General features: G+C 45.9%; 1 protein-coding gene across 6 annotated transcripts in view; it reads right to left on the bottom strand.

Annotated features, from left to right (window-relative positions):
• Positions 1-9,988: 9,988 nt before the first annotated feature.
• DMC1 (DNA meiotic recombinase 1) overlaps positions 9,989-22,759 on the bottom strand; it is a 56,355-nt gene continuing 43,584 nt past the window's right edge. For 5 of the 6 annotated variants that reach the window (XM_055253216.2, XM_055253219.2, XM_063623093.1 and 2 more), the window contains 2 exons: positions 12,966-13,082; positions 9,989-11,177 (listed from right to left, as the gene is read on the bottom strand). In XM_055253216.2, the coding sequence (XP_055109191.2) occupies positions 11,108-11,177; positions 12,966-13,082 (187 nt within the window). In that variant the 3' untranslated portion in view covers positions 9,989-11,107. The remainder of the gene's footprint in view (positions 11,178-12,965; positions 13,083-22,759) is intronic. The other variant, XM_063623094.1, reaches the window with a different exon arrangement.

Here is a 22,759-nt window from a genome sequence, read left to right as displayed (position 1 = left end):
GACCAGCCTGGCCAACGTGGTGAAACCCCGTCTCTACTAAAAATGCAAAAATTAGTCAGGCGTGGTGGAGGGCGCCTGTAATCCTAACTACTCGGGAGGCTGAGGCAGGAGAATCGCTTGAAACTGGGAGGCGGAGGTTGCAGTGAGCCAACTGCACTCCAGCCTGGGCGACAGAGCGAGACTCGTCTCAAAAAACAAAAGCCGTTGAGATGTCAGTTGGCCCGGAAACACAAAGGGACAGTCACAGACTCACTGGACAAGGGTATGGCGTGGTCGAATGGCTAAAAGGTCAGGCACTGTGCCAGGTAGGCACTGGGTCACGGTGGTGAACAAATAAGTTCCTGCACTCACAGATTTTACACTCTAGGAGGGAGACAGAAAGTGTTTATGTCAAGCAGTTGCTAACTCAAATGAAAGCAAAGAAAAATGGAAAAGAAAGAATGCATGTGTACTTGTGAAGGAGAGTATGCAGGTTACACAGTGTTGCATTGGGGTCTGGGGAGGCTTCCCTGATCTAGTGACATTTGAGCACAGACCTAAACTGAGGTATCTAGCCTTGCTGACATAGAGTAAAGAGCAAGTGCAAAGGCCCTGAGGCCGAGTGTGGCTGGAGTAGAACAAGGAGGAAAGACAGAAGAGGACCGCATCTTCAAGGGCTTGTAGGCCACTGTAAGGCCTTTGTCTTTTCTATCAAGTGGAAACCTCTGGAAAATTTTAAGCAAAGTGACATAATAGGAGGACCACTATGACTGCAATGTGAAGAATAAATTCAGAGTGAGCAAGGACAGGAGCAGACAGATTAAAAAGAGGCGAGCACAGTCATCCAGGCAAGAGATGATGAGGATTGGGGCAGGTTAATAGTGTAAATAAAAGAACATGACCCAGGCCTGGTGCGGTGGCTCACGCCTGTAATCTCAGCACTTTGGCAGGTCGAGGCGGGTGGATCACGAGGTCAGGAGTTCAAGACCAGCCTGGCCGAGATGGTGAAGCCCCATCTAAACTACAAATATTAGCCAAGTACAGGGGCAAGCACCTGTGATCCCAGCTACACGGGAGGCTGAGGCAGGAGAATTGCTTGAACCCAGGTGGCAGAGGTTGCAGTGAGCCGAGATTGTGCCACTGCACTCCAGCCAAAAAAAAAAAAAAAAGAATATGACCCAGGCGAGTCTCAATCACTTTAAGAGGTTCATTTGCCAATGTTAAGAACGTACTTGGGGAAAAAGAACACAGAACCACAGAAAAATCAGTGGTCCATGTTTTTTTTCTGAGAAGAGTCTGGGGAACCTCAATTTTTAAAGGGAAGAAAGGAAAAAGCGGGTATAGGGAGGGTAGATAAAAGAGGCAAGCAGTTGCATTCTTCTTTTTTGTTGATGTTATTGGTTTCTTTCATCAACTTTTTTTTTTTTTGAGACAAAGTCTCGCTCTGTTGGCCAGACTGGAGTTCAGTGGCATGATCTGGGTTAATTGCAGCCTCTGCCTCCAAGGTTCAAGTGATTCTCCTGCCTCAGCCTCCTGAGTACCTGGGATTATAGTTGCCCACCATGCCCAGTTAATTTTTGTATTTTTAGTAGAGACAGGATTTCAGCATGTTGGCCAGGCTGGTCTCAAACTCCCAACCTCAGGTGATCCACCTGCCTCGGCCTCTCAAAGTGCTGGGATTGCAGGCATAAGCCACCGCACCTGCTCTTTGTCATCAACTTTTATTTTAAGTTCTGGGGTGCATGTGCAGGATACACAGGTTTGTTACACAAGAAAACGTGTGTCATGGTGGTTTGTTGCACAGATCAACCCCTCGCCTAGGTATTAGGCCCAGCATCCATTAGCTATTCTTCCTGATGCTCTCCCTACACCGACTCCCAACAGGCCCCAGTATGTGTTGTTCCCCCGCTCCATGTGTCCCTGTGTCCTCTTCTGGGTCTTTGATAGTCTTCACTGATGCTTAAGGCTCCTTTTCCTCCTTAATAACAGAACTCCAAATTTTAGCTGGGCATATCAATGTCTGGAACAAAAGTCTGTATTTTCCTGCCTGTTTTGTGCATGGGTATGGCCAATGAGATATAAGCACAAATGTTGTATGGTAGGGCTGCTTTACAGGAGCTGACTCAGCTAGACGGAGCTTTTCCTTTTTATTTTTTCTTTTTGCCCTTCTGCCTTTTTCCTTTCTTTCTTTCTTTCTTTTTTTTTTTTTTTTGAGACAGGGTCTCACTCTGTCACCCAGGCTGGAGTGCAGTGGCACAATCTTGGCTCACTGCAACCTCTGCCTCCTGGATTCAAGCGATTCACCTGCCTCAACCTCCTGAGTAACTGGGAGTACAGGCGCATGCCACCACAGCCGGATAATTTTTGTATTTTTAGTAGAGATGAGATTTCACCAGGTTGGCCAGGCTGGTCTCGAACTTCTGTCCTAAAGTGATCCACCTGCCTCAGCCTCCCAAAGTGCTGGGATTACAGGTGTGAGCCACTGCGCCCAGACTGCCTTTTATCTTTCTTCTCTCAACTTGGTTTCTCTGACTAGAGTTCCAGCTGCCAACTTAGGCAATGAGCTGGCCTTGAAGACGGAAGTCAAAAATTAAGATGGTCAAGCAGAAAGACAGAGGCCTGCGGGCCTGATGACAAAGTGGACCCACCGTAGTAGCATCTCTGGACTGCCTAGCTTTAGATTTCTTTTCTATGAGAGAAAAATAAACCTGTATTTTGTTTAAGACACTTATTTTGGGGGTTTTCTCTTATATTCAGTCAAGTAAAATCTAAGCTATCCCTTTAACAACTTCCCTCTCAAAATATTGAAGCCTGGCGTAGGAAAGCACGTGAAGAGTATGAATAATGAGAGCTGTCCCACCCGAGTGTTAAGCAAGCCCCTCCTGGCTTTCCTGTCTCCAGTCTCTGAAGGCGGAACTTGAGAGAGGTACTCTGTTGGTACCTTGGTTGGAGTTCTAGATGGCAAGTGGTAGAATCTAACTGGCTAACTAAGGCAAAGGGAAACTTATTAGAAGGACATTAGGGGCTGAGCGTGATGACTCATGCCTGTAATCCCAGTGCTTTGGGAGGCCGAGGCGGGTGGATCACGAGGTCAGGAGATCGAGACCATCCTGGCTAACACAGTGAAACCCCGTCTCTACTAAAAATACAAAAATGCTGGGCGCGGTGGCTCACGCCTGTAATCCCAGCACTTTGGGAGGCCGAGGCGGGTGGATCACGAGGTCAGGAGATCGAGACCATCCTGGCTAACACAGTGAAACCCCGTCTCTACTAAAAATACAAAAAATTAGCCGGGCATGGTGGCGGGCGCCTGTAGTCCCAGCTACTTGGGAGGCTGAGGCAGGAGAATGGCGTGAACCCAGAAGGCCGAGCTTGCAGTGAGCAGAGATCGTGCCACTGCACTCCAGCCTGGGCGACAGAGTGAGACTCCGTTTCAAAAAAAAAAAAAAAAAAATTAGCCGGGTGGGGTGGTGCACACCTGTAATCCCAGCTACTCAGGAGGCTGAGACAGGAGAATCGCTTGAACCCAGGAGGCGGAGGTTGCAGTGAGCCAAGATCACACCACTGCACTCCAGGCTGGATGACAGAGCTAGAGTCTGTCTCAAAAAAAAAAGGACATTAGGGTTCGTTGAATTAGCAGAAGACTGCAGAAACAGCCTGGGCATGGATGGGAGTATGAGCCACTCGGCAGTCTAGGAGCCGGAAACCCCAGTCTAGCAGCAGGAACAGCCTGGTCAGGCCCCTGCCACTGCTGCTAGGCCCTGCTGACCCTGCTCCCCCTGCTGTCACTGCAGGTGTGAGCGGCCTCTAACCCCTGCTGTCATCCTGTGACTGTCACTTGGTATTCAGTGTCCCAGGATGCACTACCTGAACTGGGGAGAGGTGACTCTTTGAAAGAAAACAAGTGTCATTATGATGGAGAAATGCAAACTGTGCAACCAAAAAATGTGAAACATTTGCACTAACAAGCCAGGGTCAGTTGAAGGAGTCCTGACTGGCCACAGCTTGGTGTCTAAGGTCCAATCCTTCTCCTCACCATGATGAAAGATATCCCTTGTATCTAATCTCTTTCTCTTTCTGTCTGTCTTTTTTCTGAGACACAGTTTCACTCTTCTCGCCCAGGCTGGAGTGCAGTGGCACGATCTCGGCTCACTGCAACCTCCGACTATCCGGTTCAAGCGATTTTCTTGCCTCAGCCTCCTGAGTAGCTGGGATTACAGGTGCGCACCACCAAATCCGACTAATTTTTTTTGTTGGGGCTTCGCCATGTTGGCCAGGCTGGCCTTGAACTCCTGACCTCAGGTGATCTGCCTTCCTCGGCCTCCCAAAGTGCTGGGATTATAGGTGCGAGCCACCGCGCCTGGCCCAGAATGAATAATCTATGAGGAAAAAGGCATGTTCTAGTGAGTTTTCTAACTTGATGCATCCCACTAAAGTTAGAAGCAGTAACTTGGCTACTGTGTGGGGAAGGCCTGTTTGAAAACAATAGCAGCATGGAAATCAGCAGAGCAGGAGAGGGAGGCAGCAAGATCGAGTCCTGAGGCTGCTGTTCAACACCTTGGCTTCACCTGTGGCTGAAGTCAGCTCTTCCTCTGGATTTTTCAGTTTCGTGAGCCAATGAATTCCCTGTCTTGCATTTGCTAGCATTATTAGAGGTGTTCAAACCAGAGGGATTCCATCTTGAATAGTGGCTGGGTAAAATAAGGCTGAGACCTACTGGCCTGCATTCCCAGGAGGTTAGGTATTCTTTTTTTTGTTTTTTTTTTTTGTGAGATGAAGTTGCCAGGCTGGAGTACAGTGGCGTGATCTCTGCTCACTGCAACCTCCGCCTCCCGGGTTCAAGTGATTCTTCTGCCTCAGCCTCTCGAGTAGCTGGGACTACAGGCATGCAACATGACGCCCAGCTAATTTTTGTATTTTTAGTAGAGATGGGTTTCACCACGTTGGCCAGGATCGTCTAGATCTCCTGACCTCATGATCTGCCCATGCCCACCTCAGGATTACAGGTGTGAGCCACCAGGCATTCTCTTTTTTTTTTTTTTTTTTTTTTTGAGACGGAGTCTCGCTCTGTCGCCCAGGCTGGAGTGCAGTGGCGCGATCTCGGCTCACTGCAAGCTCCGCCTCCCGGGTTCACGCCATTCTCCTGCCTCAGCCTCTCCGAGTAGCTGGGACTACAGGCGCCCGCCACCACGCCCGGCTAATTTTTTGTATTTTTAGTAGAGACGGGGTTTCACCGTGGTCTCGATCTCCTGACCTCGTGATCCGCCCGCCTCGGCCTCCCAAAGTGCTGGGATTACAAGCGTGAGCCACCGCGCCCGGCCCGAGCCACCAGGCATTCTTAATCACAGGATGAGATAGGAGGTCACACAAGATACAGGTCACAAAGACCTTGCTGATAAAACAGGATAGGTAAATATAATGCCCTAAACCTACCAAAACCAAGGTGGCAATGAAAGTGACCTCTGGTTGTCCTCATTGCTCATTATACACTAATTATAGTGCATTAGCATGCTAAAAGACACTCCCACCAGCCCCATGACATTAACAAATGCCATGACGTCAGGAAGTTATCCTGTATGGTCTAAAAGGAGAGGAACCATCAGTTCCAGGAATTGCCCACCCCTTTCCTGGAAAATTCATAAATAATCTGCCCCTTGTTTAGCACTTCCTCAAGAAGTAACCGTAAGTATACTCAGTCGAGCAGCCCATGCTGCTGCTCTGCCTGTGGAATAGCCATTTTTCTTTTATTCTTTTTTTTTTTTTTTTGAGACAGTTGCTGTTGCCTCAGCCTCCCGAGTAGCTGGGACTACAGGTGCCAGCCACCATGCCTGGCTAATTATTGTATTTTTAGTAGAGATGGGTTTTCACGTTGTTGGCCAGGCCAGTCTCGAACTCCTGACCTTGTGACCCGCCCACCTTGGCCTCCCAAAGTGTTGGGATTACAGGCGTGAGCCACTGTGCCTAGCCTGAAGGCAAGTTTGTTAAGAAAGTAGCCGGGGCCAGGTGCAGTGGCTCATGCCTGTAATCGCAGCACTTTGGGAGGCCGAGGCAGGTGGATCACCTGAGGTCAGGAGTTCAAGACCAGCCTGACCAACATGGTGAAACCTCCATCTCTACTAAAAATACAAAAAATTAGCCAGGCGAGGTTAGGCATGCCTGTAATCCCAGCTACTTGGGAGGCTGAAGCAGAATTACTTGAACCTGGGAGGCGGAGGTTGCAGTGAGCAGAGATTGCACCATTGCACTCCAGCCTGGGCAACAAGAATGAAATCCCTCTCAAAACAAAAAAAAAAACAAAAAAAACAAAAAGAAAAAAGGGAAAAAGAAAGTAGCAGGGCACGGTGGCTCATGCCTGTAATCCCAGCACTTTGGGAGGCTGAGGTGGGTGGATCACCTGAGGTTAGGAGTTCGAGACCATCTGGCCAACATGGTGAAACCTCGTCTCTACTAAAAATACAAAAATTAGCTGGGTGTAGTGGCGGGAGCCTGTAATCCCAGCTGCTTGGGAGGCTGAGGTAGGAGAATCGTTTGAACCTGGGAGTGGAGGTTGCAGTGAGCCAAGATTGCGCCACTGCACCCCAGCCTGGGTAGCAGAGGAAGACTCCATCTCAAAAATGAATCAATAAATAAACAAACAAACAAACTTGTTTTTGCTTTACTCTATGGACTCACCCCAAATTCTTTCTTGGGTGTGGTCCAAGAACTCTCTCGGGTCTGGGTTAGGACCCTTTTCTGGTAACAGTATTTTTCTGTGGCTTGCAACCAAAAGAGTCCTAACCAATAAACCCTCTTTTTTGAGTGCTCCTCTCCCCTATATAGGCCAGAAATAGACCAGACCTATGTCTACACTCAAATGGAGAGTGGAGGACTGGAAAGCCATGGTCCTTTGCTCACAGGTAACAAATTGAACCCCGGCCTAGAAAAGCTCGGTGGGCACTGGTGATTTTCCTGCGGGCCCAGATACCTGCATCATCTGCAGTTCTGTCCCAAAGTTGGGCCCCAAGTTACAGCTTTTTAGTTCACATTCTCACACTCAGCCACTGTTCTCCAAAGCAGGACATGTAAGAGTGGCTGGACCCAGAGAGATTTCCAGCGTTAGCCAGATGCCATATTGAAACCAGCTTCTCCACTGAACTCTAGGCCTTTGTTTTGGGCCCTGTTTTCCAACCCGAATGCCCACTTCTTGGTAAATTGTCATTTGTCAGAGGTACTCTGCTTAACCCAGAAAAATTCTCTGAATTTCAAGTCTTGAGAGTTTTATTTCTGTCCCTACTAGAAGGCTCTGGGCTGCTATGCAAATTGGTCCACCCCCTCTCCAGGGCTCCTCATACCAGGGAATCTCTAGAAGATGCTCAGCTTTTATCAAGGATGTTGTCAAAGCTATTTAAATTGTACATTTATAGGATAGTCAGATGTGGCCACAGGAGGAAAGATAGGAGAGGCTTGAAGAAAGTTTATTATACTCACAGGTCCTAAAGAGGGGGTCACCACATGCCATGCAGAGGTCACTGGGGAATGTGGGGGTAGTCAGGAGGCAGAACACTGGGATGGGGGAGAGCTTGGGCCATGGCCTTTATTGAAGTTCCTGAGGCAGGGCAGGTTAAACAGTTGAGGAGTGGCCAGTTGAATAATCTTTTCTTTTTCTTTTTCTTTTTTTTTGAGACAGGGTCTCACTGTCACCCAGGCTGGAGTACAGTGGTGCCATCACGGCTCATTGCAGCCTCAACTTCCTGGGCTTAAGTGATTCTCCCATCTCAGCCTCTGAGTAGCTGGGACTACAGACGTACCACCACACCTGGCTAACTTTTGTTTGTTTTTTGAGACCAGGTTTCACCATGTTGCCCAGGCTGAAATTTCAATAGGCTCTAAATTAGATGGGTGGCCCCTAGTTGCCTGGTAGCAGGGCCTGGTATGATTAAGGCAAAGGAATAGTCTCTTCTGGAGTGTAAGGGCCAGATAGAGCTAGGGTGGCTGTAGATTAGTTAGTTTGCGCATCAAAGGCATGCTCCTGGCTAGTTCCTTTGCTATCTCTAAGAATTGGCTATCCCTGATAGGGGCAGTCTCTCCCCAGCTAGAAAGATTTTTCAAGATGTTAAAACACGCTGGGCGTGGTGGCTCACGCCTGTAATCCTAGCATTTTGGGAGGCTGAGGCAGGTAGATCACCCGAGGTCAGGAGTTCGAGACCAGCCTGGCTAACATGGTGAAACCCCATCTCTACTGAAAATACAAAAAATTAGCGAGCATTGTGGTGGGCGCCTGTAATCCTAGCTACTCGGGAGGCTGAGGCAGGAGAATCGCTTGAACCCGGGAGGAGGAGGTTGCAGTGAGTTGAGATTGCGCCATTGCACTCCAGCCTGGGCAACAAGAGTGAAACTCTGTCTCAAAACAAAACAAAACAAAAAGTTAAAACAGCATAATACACAGAAAATTTAAAATATACACAATGAATCAAGTAACAAAGCCTTCCTTTCCCTAGGACTAAAGTGTGCCTTTATATTTGCATACGAAAATAAGCCATTTAAGTGATTTTGCAGAATGCAGAAAATCTGCTCCTAGATGACTTTATTTCTGCTTATTCAGGGAAGCAGCTTCTGTGGTTTTCAAAAGGTAAAAGGAAGAAAAAAGCTCCAATTTCCCAGTATCCTGCATTGTGAACAATTTCTGCTTGCCTAGTTAGCCTCTGTTTTCTTTCCATATCCCAGCTCCTATACCTTTGCAGTCTCTCAGCTTAACCTTTCCCCTCCCATTTTCGGAATTTTACTTATTATTTATTTATTTTTTTGATACGGAGTCTCGCTCTGTCGCCCAGGCTGGGAGTGCAGTGGCATGATCTCAGCTCACTGCAACCTCCGCCTCCCGGGTTCATGAGATTTTCCTGCCTCAGCCTCCTGAATAGCTGGGATTACAGATGTGCGTCACCGCACCCAGCTAATTTCATATTTTTAGTAGAGATGGGGTTTCACTGTGTTGGCCAGGCTGGTCTCGAATTCCTGACCTCAAGTGATCCACCCACCTCGGCCTCTCAAAGTGCTGGGATTACTGACATGAGCTACCGCACCCAGCAGAATTTTACTTTTTCTTTAAGGGTCAATCCAAGATTACACTGCTTATGAATTAATTATATAATCACTTGCTCTCTTGTTTTCCTAAATATTAGTCTTTTTTTTTTTTTTTTTTTTTTTGAGACGGAGTCTCGCTCTGTCGCCCAGGCTGGAGTGCAGTGGCGCAATCTCGGCTCACTGCAAGCTCCGCCTCCTGGGTTCATGCCATTCTCCTGCCTCAGCCTCTCCGAGTAGCTGGGACTACAGGCGCCCACCACCATGCCCGGCTAATTTTTTTGTATTTTTAGTAGAGACGGGGTTTCACCGTGGTCTCGATCTCCTGACCTCGTGATCCGCCCGCCTCGGCCTCCCAAAGTGCTGGGATTACAAGCGTGAGCCACCGCGCCCGGCCAATATTAGTCTTTTCTCTTAACTAGTGTACACATTCTTTATGTGTAGGAACCACATTTTCCTTGTTTATTCTTTAGCGCTTAACAATAATAATTAGTGAGTGAATAATTTCATGAATAATCAAATACCTTTTGTAACAAATGGTACTTCGAATACTTGAATTTTCTTCTCTTTCCTTCTTTTTTTTTTTTTTTTTTTTTTTTTGAGACAGGGTCTCACTGTGTGACCCAGGCTGGAGTGCAGTGGCTCTATCTTGGCTCAATGCAACCTCCACCTCCTGGGCTCCAGCGATCCTCCCACTTCAGCTTCCTGAGTAGCTGGGACCTCAGGCACACACCACCATGCCTGGCTAATTTTTTTGTATTTTTTGGAGAGATGGGGTTTTGCCATATTGCCCAGGCTGGTCTTCAAACTCCTGGGCTCAAGCAATTCACTCGCCTTGGCCTCCCAAAGAGCTGGGATTATAGGTGTGAGCCACCACGCCCAGCCCTGGAATTTTCATGTAAGTTGATGTAACATTAAAGTCTATAAAGATTGAAGTCTATAAAGCTCTTCATTGTATGTTGTCATTAGTATATTTATTTTTACATATTTTCACCATACATGCATTTTGAAAACAGGATTTTATTTTTGTTTAACAATCAAAATAATATCTTTTACACATTTCTAAGATTAGTATTCAGAAATTTTACATTTAAATTAATTTTAACATTTAAAAAATTTTTTTTTTTTTTTTTTTGAGACGGAGTCTCACTCTGTCACCTAGGCTGGAGTGCAGTGGTGCCAACTTGGCTCACCGCAATCTCTGCCTCCTGGGTTCAAGCAATTCTCCTGCCTCAGCCTCCAGAGTAGCTGGGATTACAGGCACATGCCACTGCACTTGGCTAATTTTTGTATTTTTAGTAGAGACAGGGTTTCTCCATTTTGGCCAGGCTGGTCTTGAACGCCTGACCTCAAGTGATCCACCTGCCTCAGCCTCCCAAAGTGCTGGGATTACAGGTGTAAGCCACCACGCCCAGCCATAAATACATTTTTTAAAAGTAATTTCTGCTTGTCAAAGTCAAATGATTTAAAATTTGGCTTAATTTAATGTCTGTTTTCTGTTGCTATAAAGGTGAATATGCAGTTTGATATTATAAATAGAAAGAGCTTTTTTGTGTGTGTCCTATAAACCTTCCTCCCTTAAATCCTCTTGTGGAAAAACATCCAGCTCTGTCAGTCAGTGGCACTGTACCCTAGAAAAATGGTGAAGGGAAAGTCCTCAGGAGAATGGGACATTTCTGAACTCTTAGACTTTCTATCTGCTTAGTGGCTCACTTTGAAAAGTGAAAGGGAGGGAATCACATACCCCTTTCGCAACAATTTTCCATAGGTATATATACAGACACAGAGTGAGAGAATTTCAATAGGTATATATATCTACTATATATGTCAGGTATACACACACACACACACACACACACAAACATACATATACATATCCCTAAATTTACATACAATGTATAGTTATCACAAATCAGGGACTTTTAAGATAAATATAAGATTTAAATCTCTTTTGCTGACTTTAGTAACATGTGGGAAAAAACCTCTATTTCAAGATGTGAAATTGGAGACTGCTTTTCCATTTCTTCAGCTCCTAATAAGCACTAAGAAGCAATCTGCATCAATTCACCACCTACTCCTTGGCATCCCCAATTCCTCCAGCAGTTATTGCGAAGGTGGCTTCATTTTCAGGCATCTCAGGACTAACAGAATACAAGGGAACAGAATTTTATAAAAAGCTCTATTTCTATAAATACTATATTCATGTCACAGGCATTATGCGCCCATCAGTCTGAGTCTCCAGAGACATCTGAGTTAGTACAACCAAATGTGGCCTACAGAACTTACCCACAAGTATTATTAACCCTCACAAACATTTATTGAGCAACTTCTATATATAAAGGTCTGAATGTCAAGAAAAATTACCCCAAACTTGGAAACAGGTGAAAGGATAACTGGATGTTCTTTCATTTATTTATTTTAATTTTTTTTTTTTTGGATGAAGTCTCGCTCTTGTCCCCCAGGCTTGAGTGCAATGGTGATATCTCGTCTCACTGCAACCTCTGCCTCCTGGGTTCAAGCAATTCTCCTGCCTCAGCCTCCTGAGTAGCTGGGATTACAGGTGCCTGCCACCACGCCAGCCTAATTTTTGTATTTTTAGTAGAGACGGGGGTTTTACCATATTGGCCAGGCTGGTCTTGAACTCCTGACCTCAGGTGATCCGCCTGCTTCGGCCTCCCAAAGTGCTGGGATTACAGGCGTGCGCCACTGCACCTGGCCAACTGGATGTTATTTTAGTATAGTGTCAGGCATTGTATAGCAGCCCCTTAGAGGTTTATCTGATTCTATAGAGGTATGCACCTTTCTCATGACTAGACTAATGGAGGAGCAAACTATAAAATACTTTGAAATAAATTAAAAGATTACTGAGTACCTTCCGTGGAAACATAGGTTGCCTAGCTCATCCTCCCAGGTTATCTAATTCTTTTTTGTTTTTTGTTTTTGTTTTTTTTTTTGAGACGGAGTCTCGCTCTGTCGCCTAGGCTGGAGTGCAGTGGCACGATCTAGGCTAGTCTCAAACTCCTGGCCTCAGGTGATCCACCCACCTCGGCCTCCCAAAAGTGCTAGGATTACAGGTGTGAGCCATTGTGCTCGGCCAAAATCTGTTTCTTAATTAAACACGTAAAGTGCTGAGAAAGAATATAGGGTATAATATACTGAGTAGCCTAGACTGTAAGGGTTAAGGAAAGGTTCCCTGAGAAAGTGATGTTTAAAATGAAACCTGAAAAACAAATAGAGTTAACTTGGCAAAAAGAAAGGAGGGCCGGGCATGGTGGCTCACGCTTGTAATCCCAGCACTTTGGGAGGCCAAGGCGGGCGGATCACGAGGTCAGGAGATCGAGACCACGGTGAAACCCCGTCTCTACTAAAAATACAAAAAATTAGCCAGGCGTGGTGGCGGGCGCCTGTAGTCCCAGCTACTCGGAGAGGCTGAGGCAGGAGAATGGCGTGAACCCGGGAGGTGGAGCTTGCAGTGAGCCGAGATTGCACCACTGCACTCCAGCCTATGCGACAGAGTGAGACTCCATCTCAAAAAAAAAAAAGAAAGGAGGATATGTTCCCATACTTGATACTTACCTTGCACTTAACACAATTTAATTGGAATTGATGATTTTATTATCTAGGTGTATGCTTTGAAAGGTCAGGGACCAAGTCTACGTGTCAACAGAATCCCTTAATCCCTGGTACCTAGTACACAGTAGGGACTTCCCAATAAATTGAATAATTTTTTAGAAGGAAATTCAAACACACAGCATCTGGCAGTAATAATTACAGCCTTGCGGTGGCTCACACCTATAGTCCCGGCACTTTGGGAGCCCAAGGTGGGCGGATCGCTTGAGCCTAGGAGTTTGAGACCAGCTTGGGCAACATGGCAAAACCCTGTCTCTACACACACACACACACACACACACAGAATAAAAAATATTTACCTGTCATAAATCTTGGCAATTCTGAGCTCTCCTCTTCCCTTTCGCAAGCTTATTCTTGTTGTTGAAGCATGAGCCAGAATGTGTCCCCCAATGGGTTTTTTGGGATCTGCCTGAAAGCTGAATTAATAAAATACCCTTTCAGGTTTCATCATATGGACTATATATGGCAATATCTGCAATTACAAGGCAATCTTTCTGTGGTGGATGTCAGGAGTTGGAATAAGTGTATATTCTAAACAAGCAGAGGCTTGTTCATAAACTATGGAGTGGGGTGAGTTTTGGAACTACTATATACCCCATCTAGTCTAGGCTTTTGAGATTCCTATGATAAATAGTTTATATTTTGTTTGACTTTTTTTTTTTTTTTGAGATGGAGTCTAGCTGTGTCACCCAGGCTGGAATGCAGTGGTGTGATCTCACTAACTGCAACCTCCGCCTCCTGGGTTCAAGCGATTCTCCTGCCTTAGCCTCCCAGGTAGCTGGGATTACAGGTGCCCACCACCACGCCCAGCTAATTTTTTGTATTTTTAGTAGAGATGAGGTTTCACTGTGTTGGCCAGGCTGATCTCGAACTCCTGACCTCGTGATCTGCCCACCTCAGCCTCCTAAAGTGCTGGGGTTACAAGCACGAGCCACCGTGCCCAGCCTGACTTTAAAAAATGAGATTACAGGCTGGGCGCAGTGGCTCGTGCCTGTAATCCCAGCAGTTTGGGAGGTTGGGGTGGGCGGATCACTGAGGTCAGAAGTTCGAGACTAGCCTGGCCAACATGGCAAAACCCCATCTCTACTAAAAATACAAAAATTAGCCAGGTGTGGTGGCGTGCGCCTGACTTGTAATCCCAGCTGCTTGGGAGGCTGAGGCAGGAGAATTGTTTGAACCCAAGAGGTGGAGGCTGCAGTTAGCTGAGATCAGCCACTGCATTCCAGCCTGGGCAACAGAATGACTCCTTCTCAAAAAAAAAAAAAAACAGAAAGAAAAAAAAGAAAATGTGGGCTTAGAAATCACCAATAAGGGAACAGCACAAACTAAAGGTTATACTTGATCAAAATAAACTGTGATATAGCATAATAGCTTCAGTTCTGGAAGAATATAGTTACAAGTCAATTCAAGTTGTGCTTGCTCCATGGAAGTGTTCATGATTCTGGTTACTCTAAGCTTCAGGCTTGGTATAGCAAGGATGTAGCTGATTGGCATGAGGTTAAATATTTAGACTGTAGTTGGTCGGGATAAGAAGCTCTTTGGTAAAGGAGTTTGCTGAGATAAACTGCTACTTGATTAAATGGCTCAGAGGTTAGGACCAGAAGATCCCTGGTTGGCGCTGAATAGGATTGATTAAGATTCAGTAGAAGCTGGGCACTATGGCACATATCTGTAGTCCCAGCTACTTGAGAGGCTGAAGCAGGAGGATCATTCGAGCCTAGGAATTCAGAGGCTAGCCTGGGCACCATAGTGAGGCCCTCTTTAAAACATTTTTTAAAAAATTATATATATAATGCAGCAGGTCCAACATAGGAACAAGGACAAAGAGTTAGTTTTGAAGTGAACCACTATCAAGAAAGTGGCAGCCAGACAGTCGAGACTAACAGCAGTTAAGAAGTCAGAAAGCTAGGTTGCTTTGCCGGGCACCTGACAGGTTAGTAAAGCAATAAAGCCTTCTCAGTTGGATAAAATAGCTAGATAAGTGAGTTGTCTCTGTAATGCTTACGGATCGATGCCACTTAACTTTTCAGGTCACCCTACCTTACAGGTGGTTCTTCATGGTTTTAAAAGAATCTTATGTTCTGTATAGATGGGCTGCTTGAGACCCTGAGGATATTCTTAATTGGGCTATGAACTCCGAGCCTGCAAACACTGTATTTATGCTTCTGTAATGTACTTTTCATGTTCTGCCTTTAGCACTATTGTTTATTTACTTATTGTATCCCTTCTCAATTCCTCTCTTATTCTCTATCACTAAGCTCCTTAAGGGCAGACTATATTGTGTTTAGTCCTGCACAACCAGGCACACAGTGGGTGTTTAAAATTGTTTTTTCAGCTACGTGGGAGGCTGAGGCAGGAGAATCGCTTGAACTCGGAAGGCGGAGGCTGCAGTGAGCTGAGATTGCGCCACTGCACTCTAGCCTGGGTGACAGAGTGAGACTCTGTCTCAGAAAAAAAAAGTTTTTTCAGCTTAAGATATTTATGCTACAACAATTCCAAGGGGAATATTGGACTGCAAAAAGATTGGTGTTTTCACAGAAGTTAAGAAAAAATAAAATTGAGACCAGTTGGAAATTTCTATCAAAAGGAGCTAAGAACGGATAGTCAAGGTTAGCTAAATGGGCAGAGAGAAGTCTTAACACAATGCTACTGCTTCTCCCAGCTAGTCTCTCAATGCTGCTCATTCTCCTGTGTGAGCATGGTTGGCTTTACTGCCTAACGTTCAGTAGTCTCCTTAAGCCCCCTTTTGCATTCTTATCCCCTCACCTTGGACAACATTGCCTGCTACTTTATAAAGAAAATAAGGGCTCGGCCGGGCGCGGTGGCTCATGCCTGTAATCCCAGCACTTTGGGAGGCTGAGGCAGGCAGATCACAAGGTCAGGAGTTTGAGACCAGCCAGGCCAATATGGTGAAACCTTGTCTCTACTAAAAATACAAAAATTAGCTGGGTGTGGTGGCATGCACCTGCACTCCCAGCTACTCAGGAAACTGAGGCAGAAGAATCGCTTGAACCCAGGAGGCAGAGGTTGCAGTGAGCTGATCGTGCCACCGCACTCCAGCCCAGGCAACAGAGCGAGATTCCGTCTCAAAAAAATAAAATAAAACAAAATAAAATAAAACTAATAAATAAAAAAGAAAATAAGGGCTCTTAGGAGGACACTTCCTCAACTTCTTCTTTCTATCCACCACCTATATACGTAACTACAGTTGTACTCATGTTTTCTCCTTCCCTCTAAAACTTCCTTTTTTCTGATTTCAGAAAGTCTTCTTATCCTTGATGACTTTGCACACATTATTCCCTCTAAAATGAAAGCTCCTTTCCCCACCGTGTCTGCTCATTCAGCTCCTACACAGCCTTCAAGTGTCCTCCCTTCTAGGAACCCTTGTCTGTTTCCCTGAAACAGTAGAAACTGGCCCCTTCTGTGCTTTCCAACAGTCTGTATTCTTTTATTAAAGCACACTACAGGCGGGCGCAATAGCACTTTGGGAGGCCGAGGCGGGCGGATCACCTGAGGTCGGGAGTTCAAGATCAGCCTGACCAACATGGAGAAACCCCGTCTCTACTAAAAATACAAAATTAGCCGGGTGTGGTGGTGCATGCCTGTAATCCCAGCTACTCAGGAGGCTGAGGCAGGAGAATCGCTTGAACCTGGGAGACGGAGGTTGTGGTGAGCCGAGATCACACCATTGTACTCCAGCCTGGGCAACAAGAGCTAGACTACGTCTCAAAATAAATAAATAAATAAATAAATAAAATAAATAAATAATGCACACTACATGGTAATTTTAAATGTATGGGTCTTATTCCCCAACTATATGCTAAATATCTGTTCATCTTTGAAACTCCAGTGCCTGGAAAAGTGCCTATAATATACAGGGCACTTCATAAATATTGTGGAATGAATACAGAGATGACAATTTGGGACTCCCTGGTCTAGGTCCTTCTTGGACACAGATTTGTGTCATATCTTCAAAACTGTAATTCAGAGAACTTTTGAAGTGTGTTCTGACAGAGGCAAATATAAAAGAAGATAGATTTCCCCAGTTGAAGCACCATGCCTCCCATGCCATTATAGATAACCTAAACAAGACTGGGAAGCTAGAGCTTCTAGATGTATAGCCATGATTTTTTTTTCTTAGCAAACCATTGTTTACTGTTACTAGTGTGGTACCCGATGTGCAAAAAAGAATAGAGACAATTGCTTGTCATTACTGTAGGTGAAGAGCCTGAATGTTAAGAACATTATTTCCAAAAGGAGATGATTTTGAATCACCCAAATGGGGAAATAGATTATAGCATTTGCAAAAGGGCAAAGAAAACATATAGGAATGAGGCCGGGCACAGTGGCTCACACCTGCAATCCCAGCCCTTTGGGAGGCTGCGGCAGGTGGATCCTTGAGCCCAGGAGTTCAAGACTAGTCTGGATAACATGGTAAAACCCCATCTCTACAAAAATACAACAATTAGCTGAGCATGGTGGTGCATGCCTGGAGCCCTGGCTACTCAGGAGGCTGATGCAGGAAGATCTCTCAAGTCCAGGAAGTTGAGGCTGCGGTCAGTGGTCATTGTGCCACTGCACTCCAGTCACTCCAGCCTGGGTGACAGAGCAAGACCTTGTCTCAAAAATAAAATAAAATACATAAAATAAAAGAAAAAAAAGAAAAAGAAAGATATTATGGGATAAAAAAGTCTAACAAATGATTCATAAACTAAGAAGTTATATCAAAATAGGCTGTGACATAGCAGCCTTAGCTCCAGGAGAATATCAAGCCAATTCAAATTTTGTTTGTTTGATATAATCCATAGGTTTAAAAGAAAGCAAAACAAACAAATTTTGTTTGTTCCACTAAGGTGTTCAGGATTTTTTGTCAAATTTATGGATTTTTTTTTTTTTGAGATGGAGTCTTGCTCTGTTGCCCAGGCTGGAGTGCAGTGCCATTATCGCGGCTCACTGCAATCTCCACCTCCCGGGTTCAAGCGATTCTCCTAGCTTAGCCTCCTGAGTAGCTAGTAGTAGATTACAGGTGCATGCCACCATGCCCGGCTAATTTTTGTATTTTTAGTAGAGACGGGGTTTCACCATGTTAGTCAGGCTGGTCTCGAACTCCTGACCTCATGATCCGCCCACCTCAGCCTCCCAAAGTGCTGGGATTACAGGTGTGAGCCACCACGCCTGGCCAAATTTATGGCTCTTAGCCTTTCTTGTAGGTCACTAACACTTTGATAATTTAATAAAAACATCCCCCCACCCACCAAAAAAGGGGCACATATACACACACACAAAAATGTTTGTGTAAGTCTGCGAAATTCATAACCCCTTCTCTGGTATACATGGGTATTAATAATAATAATAATAACTAAGATTTACTGAGTCCTTGCTATGTGGCAGACATTCTTCTAAGTCATCAAATTTTTCCCTTTGCTTGGATTCCATATCGAGTAAATAATTTCAGATTAAAATTTGGATTCCTATTGAGGTCTACTTACAGGGAGAGAATGTGCTGTCACATGAATCTCAAATGTAGCAACATTTTCGTTATCAATAAACTGGCCCTCTGGTTCTTCATTCAGTCTCATGAGCTTGATTAATGTGTGTCTGCCGCCAAGAAACAGATTGGTTCTTAGTAAGCTGACCAAATCAAATCTCTGCCTGCAAGGCTGAGGGCTCTGGACTATGGTCAGTTCACTGGAGAAATGGATACATCCCTGCAAAACCTCTCAGGTGACAGCATACCAGCCATTCCCCAGGCAGAAGCAGTCCTGATATACTGTGTATTGTATGAGCTATGGAGTTAGACCTGAGTTCAAATTCTGGCTTTTTAGCCATATGACTTGAGAAAATTGTTTAACCATTCTAAATCTCTCCTTCTTCTTTTATTTTTTTTTAGACGGCATCTTTCTCTGCCACCCAGGCTAGAGTTCAGTGCCAGGATCTCAGCTCACTGCAGCCTCTGCCTCCCAAGTTCAAGCGATTCTTCTGCCTCAGCCTCTGGAGTAGCTGGGACTACAGGTGCCCACCACCATGCCTGGCTAATTTTTATATTTTCAGTAGAGACAGAGATTCACCATGTTGGCTAGGCTGGTCTTGAACTCCTGACTTCAAGTGATCCACCCACCTCGGCCTCCCAAAGTGTTGGGATTACAGGTGTGAGCCACTGCACTGGACCTCCTTTTTCTCCTTTTTTTTTTTTTTTTTTGAGACGGAGTCTTGCTCTGTCACCGAGGCTGGAGTGCAATGGCACAATCTTGGCTCACTGCAACCTCTGCTTCCCGGGTTCAAGCAATTCTCCCTGCCTCAGCCTCCCAAGTAGTTGGGATTATAGGCACCCATCACCATACCGGATAATTTTTGTATGTTTAGTAGAGACGGGGTTTTGCCATGTTAGTCAGGCTGGTCTCGAACTCCTGACCTCAGGTGATCCACCTACCTCAGCCTCCCAAAGTGCTGGGATTACAGGTGTGAGCCACCATGCCCGGCCTTACTTCTTCATTTTTAATGGGGGATAATAACTGTACTTAATAGTTGTAAAATAAAATGAAATAATTCAGGTAAGGCATAACTCCAGTGACTACAATTATTTTTTTTTTTTTTTTTTTTTTTTTTGAGACGGAGTCTTGCTCTGTCACCCAGGCTGGAGTGCAGTGGCGCGATCTCGGCTCACTGCAAGCTCCGCCTCCCGGGTTCACGCCATTCTCCTGCCTCAGCCTCTCCGAGTAGCTGGGACTACAGGCGCCCGCCACCACGCCCGGCTAATTTTTTTTGTATTTTTGGTAGAGACGGGGTTTCACCGTGGTCTCGATCTCCTGACCTCGTGATCCGCCCGCCTCGGCCTCCCAAAGTGCTGGGATTACAAGCGTGAGCCACCGCGCCCGGCCCAGTGACTACAATTATTTACCTGTTTTACTAATCCTGACTTAAACATTTACTACCTATATTACCTTAGGGTACCTTTATGAACCTCGGTTTCTTTCACTAAAAAATGGGAATAAAAAGACTTTACCTCTTAGGGCATTGTGAGAATTCAAGATATATTGAATTATTATTATTATTTTTGAGACAGAATCTCACTCTGTCACCCAGGCTAGAGTGCAGTGACATGATCTCGGCTCATTGCAACCTCCACCACCCAGGCTCAAGCGATTCTTCTGCCTCAGCCTCCTGAGTAGCTGGGATTGCGGGTGTGCGCCATCACACTCAGCAAATTTTTTTTTTTTTTTTTTTTTTTTTTTTTTGAGACGGAGTCTTGCTCTGTCTCCCAGGCGGGAGTGCAATGGCGCGATCTCGGCTCGGCTCACTGCAAGCTCCGCCTCCCGGGTTCATGCCATTCTCCTGCCTCAGCCTCCCGAGTAGCTGGGATTACAGGCGCCCGCCAACACGTCCGGCTAATTTTTTTGTATTTTTAGTAGAGATGGGGTTTCACTGTGTTAGCCAGGATGGTCTTGATCTCCTGACCTCGTGATCCGCCCGCCTCGGCCTCCCAAAGTGCTGGGATTACAGGCTTGAGCCACCGCGCCCGGCCTCACTCAGCAAATTTTTTTGTACTTTTAGGAGATACGGAGTTTCATCATGTTAGCCAGGATAGTCTCAAACTCCTGACCTTAAATGATCTGCCCGCCTTGGCCTCCCAAAGTGTTGGGATTACAGGTGTGAGCCACTGCACCCGGCCTGAATCTTGAATATTATACATACAAGGCTCCTATGTGCCAGGAACTGTACCTGTTCACTTACATACATTTGTTCTATCCTTACGGCAACCTTGGCACATAAGAGATCCTCAATAAAGGATAATTATTGGCTGGGCACAGTGGCTCACACTTGTAATCCCAGCACATTGGGAGGCCAAGGTGGGCAGACCCCTTGTTTGATCCCTTGGAGGCCCACGAGTTTGAGACTAGGCTGGCAACAGGGTGAAACCCTGTCTGTACAAAAAATTAGCCCGGTGTGGTGGCATGTGCCTGGTTCTGTGCTGCCTTGGAGGCTGAGGTGGGAGGATCACTTGAGCCTGCGAGGCTAAGGCTGCAGTGAGCTAAGATCACGCCACTGCACTCCAGCCTGAGCAACAGAGACCCTGTCTCAAAAACTAAACTAAACTAAAATAATACATAGAATAACTATTATTTAACTAAACAATTCAGCTAAAACAGTCAATCTGTCAGTGAAAAGTAGACCAGGAAACTTTTCTTAAAGTTTCTTTGAACTTCCTGACTATTACAGCAGTTATAACCAAGTCTTGAGGTGAAGTACAAGAAGGTGTAATGGCATTCCACATTCTTTTAGAGGGCTTTAATTTTCTTCTATTTCTTTTCTTTTTTTTTTTTTTTTTTGACGGAGTTTCACTCTTATCGCCCAGGCTGGAGTGCAATGGCACCATCTTTGCTCACCACAACCTCCACGTCCCGGGTTCAAGCGATTCTCCTGCCTCAGCCTCCCAAGTAGCTGGGACTACAGGTGTGTGCCACCATGCCCTGCTAATGTTTGTATTTTTAGTAGAGACGGGGTTTCACCATCTTGGCCAGGCTTGTCTTGAACTCCTGACCTCATGATCCACCTGCCTTGGCCTCCCAAAGTACTGGGATTACAGGTGTGAGCCACCGCACCCGGCCAATTTTCTTCTATTTCTGACCAAGTGAAAACAGCTTCAGAAAACCACCCACAACCCTCTTTGAGCCTATCATTTTATTTCTTCTTCTTTTATATTTTCTTCTCTTCTTCTTTCTTCCTTTTGTCAGGGAACTGGGGAGTATGGCGAGGAGGAAGAGATGGGGATGGATATTAGTAGTAAAGAGGGGATGAGAATATTTCACTTCTCCCCCTCTCGTTGAACAGGATATGGCATATTATATTGTTGAGGGAAGACCCAAAACAGCCTGACCTGGCAATGTCAAATTAGGATGCTGGGGTCATGAAACATATATAGAGTTATGGTATAGGATGGGGAGGATGGTACAGTGAGGTTCAAGTAGCATTAACTTTGACGTCAAAGATACCTGGGTTCAAATCCTGGCTCCCACATTTTTTTTTTTTTTTTTTTTTTTTGAGACGGAGTCTCGCTCTGTCACCCAGGCTGGAGTGCAGTGGCACAATCTCGGCTCACTGCAAGCTCCGCCTCCTGGGTTCACGCCATTCTCCTGCCTCAGCCTCTCCGAGTAGCTGGGACTACAGGCGCCCGCCACCACGCCCGGCTAATTTTTTTGTATTTTTAGTAGAGACGGGGTTTCACCGTGGTCTCGATCTCCTGACCTCGTGATCCGCCCGCCTCGGCCTCCCAAAGTGCTAGGATTACAAGCGTGAGCCACCGCGCCCGGCCCCTGGCTCCCACATTTTTAAATTCTGGAATTGGGCAAACACTAAGTATTCTGAGCCTCTGTTTCCTCCTTTACAAATTAGGAATAATTGGCTGGGCGCGGTGGCTCACGCTTGTAATCCCAGCACTTTGGGAGGCCGAGGCGGGCGGATCACGAGGTCAGGAGATCGAGACCACGGTGAAACCCCGTCTCTACTAAAAAGACAAAAAATTAGCCGGGCGTGGTGGCGGGCGCCTGTAGTCCCAGCTACTCGGAGAGGCTGAGGCAGGAGAATGGCGTGAACCCGGGAAGCGGAGCTTGCAGTGAGCCGAGATTGCGCCACTGCACTCCAGCCTGGGTGACAGAGCAAGACTCCGTCTCAAAAAAAAAAAATAAATAAAAATAAATTAGGAATAATCATCATGCCTACCTCAAATACTGGTTAGAGTGTGGATCTTGAGGGGCATGGGCAAGGGCAAGCTTGAGGGACAGTAAGTACTCCTGGTGCTTTTTACTTGCTAAGGAGTGAGATTACAGATGGCATTTTCGAGAAGTGGTCCATTGAGGAGAGAAAGATTGAACTTGCCCAAGAATGAGGAGGCTTTTTTGGAGATGGAGTCTTGCTCTGTCGCCCAGGCTGGAGTGCAGTGGCATGATCTCAGCTCACTGCAACCTCCGCCTCCTGGGTTCAAGCAATTCTCCCTGCCTCAGCCTCCCAAGTAGCTGGTATTACAGGAACCCACCACCACACCTGGCTAATTTTTGTATTTTTAGTAAAGATGCAGTTTTGCCATGTTGGCCAGGCT

The sequence above is a fragment of the Symphalangus syndactylus genome, chromosome 18 (assembly GCF_028878055.3).
Source record: "Symphalangus syndactylus isolate Jambi chromosome 18, NHGRI_mSymSyn1-v2.1_pri, whole genome shotgun sequence".
Classification (NCBI taxonomy): Eukaryota; Metazoa; Chordata; class Mammalia; order Primates; family Hylobatidae; genus Symphalangus; species Symphalangus syndactylus.
The sequence above is the reverse complement of the archived record's forward strand: the minus strand, read 5'-3'. Positions and strand labels throughout refer to the sequence as shown.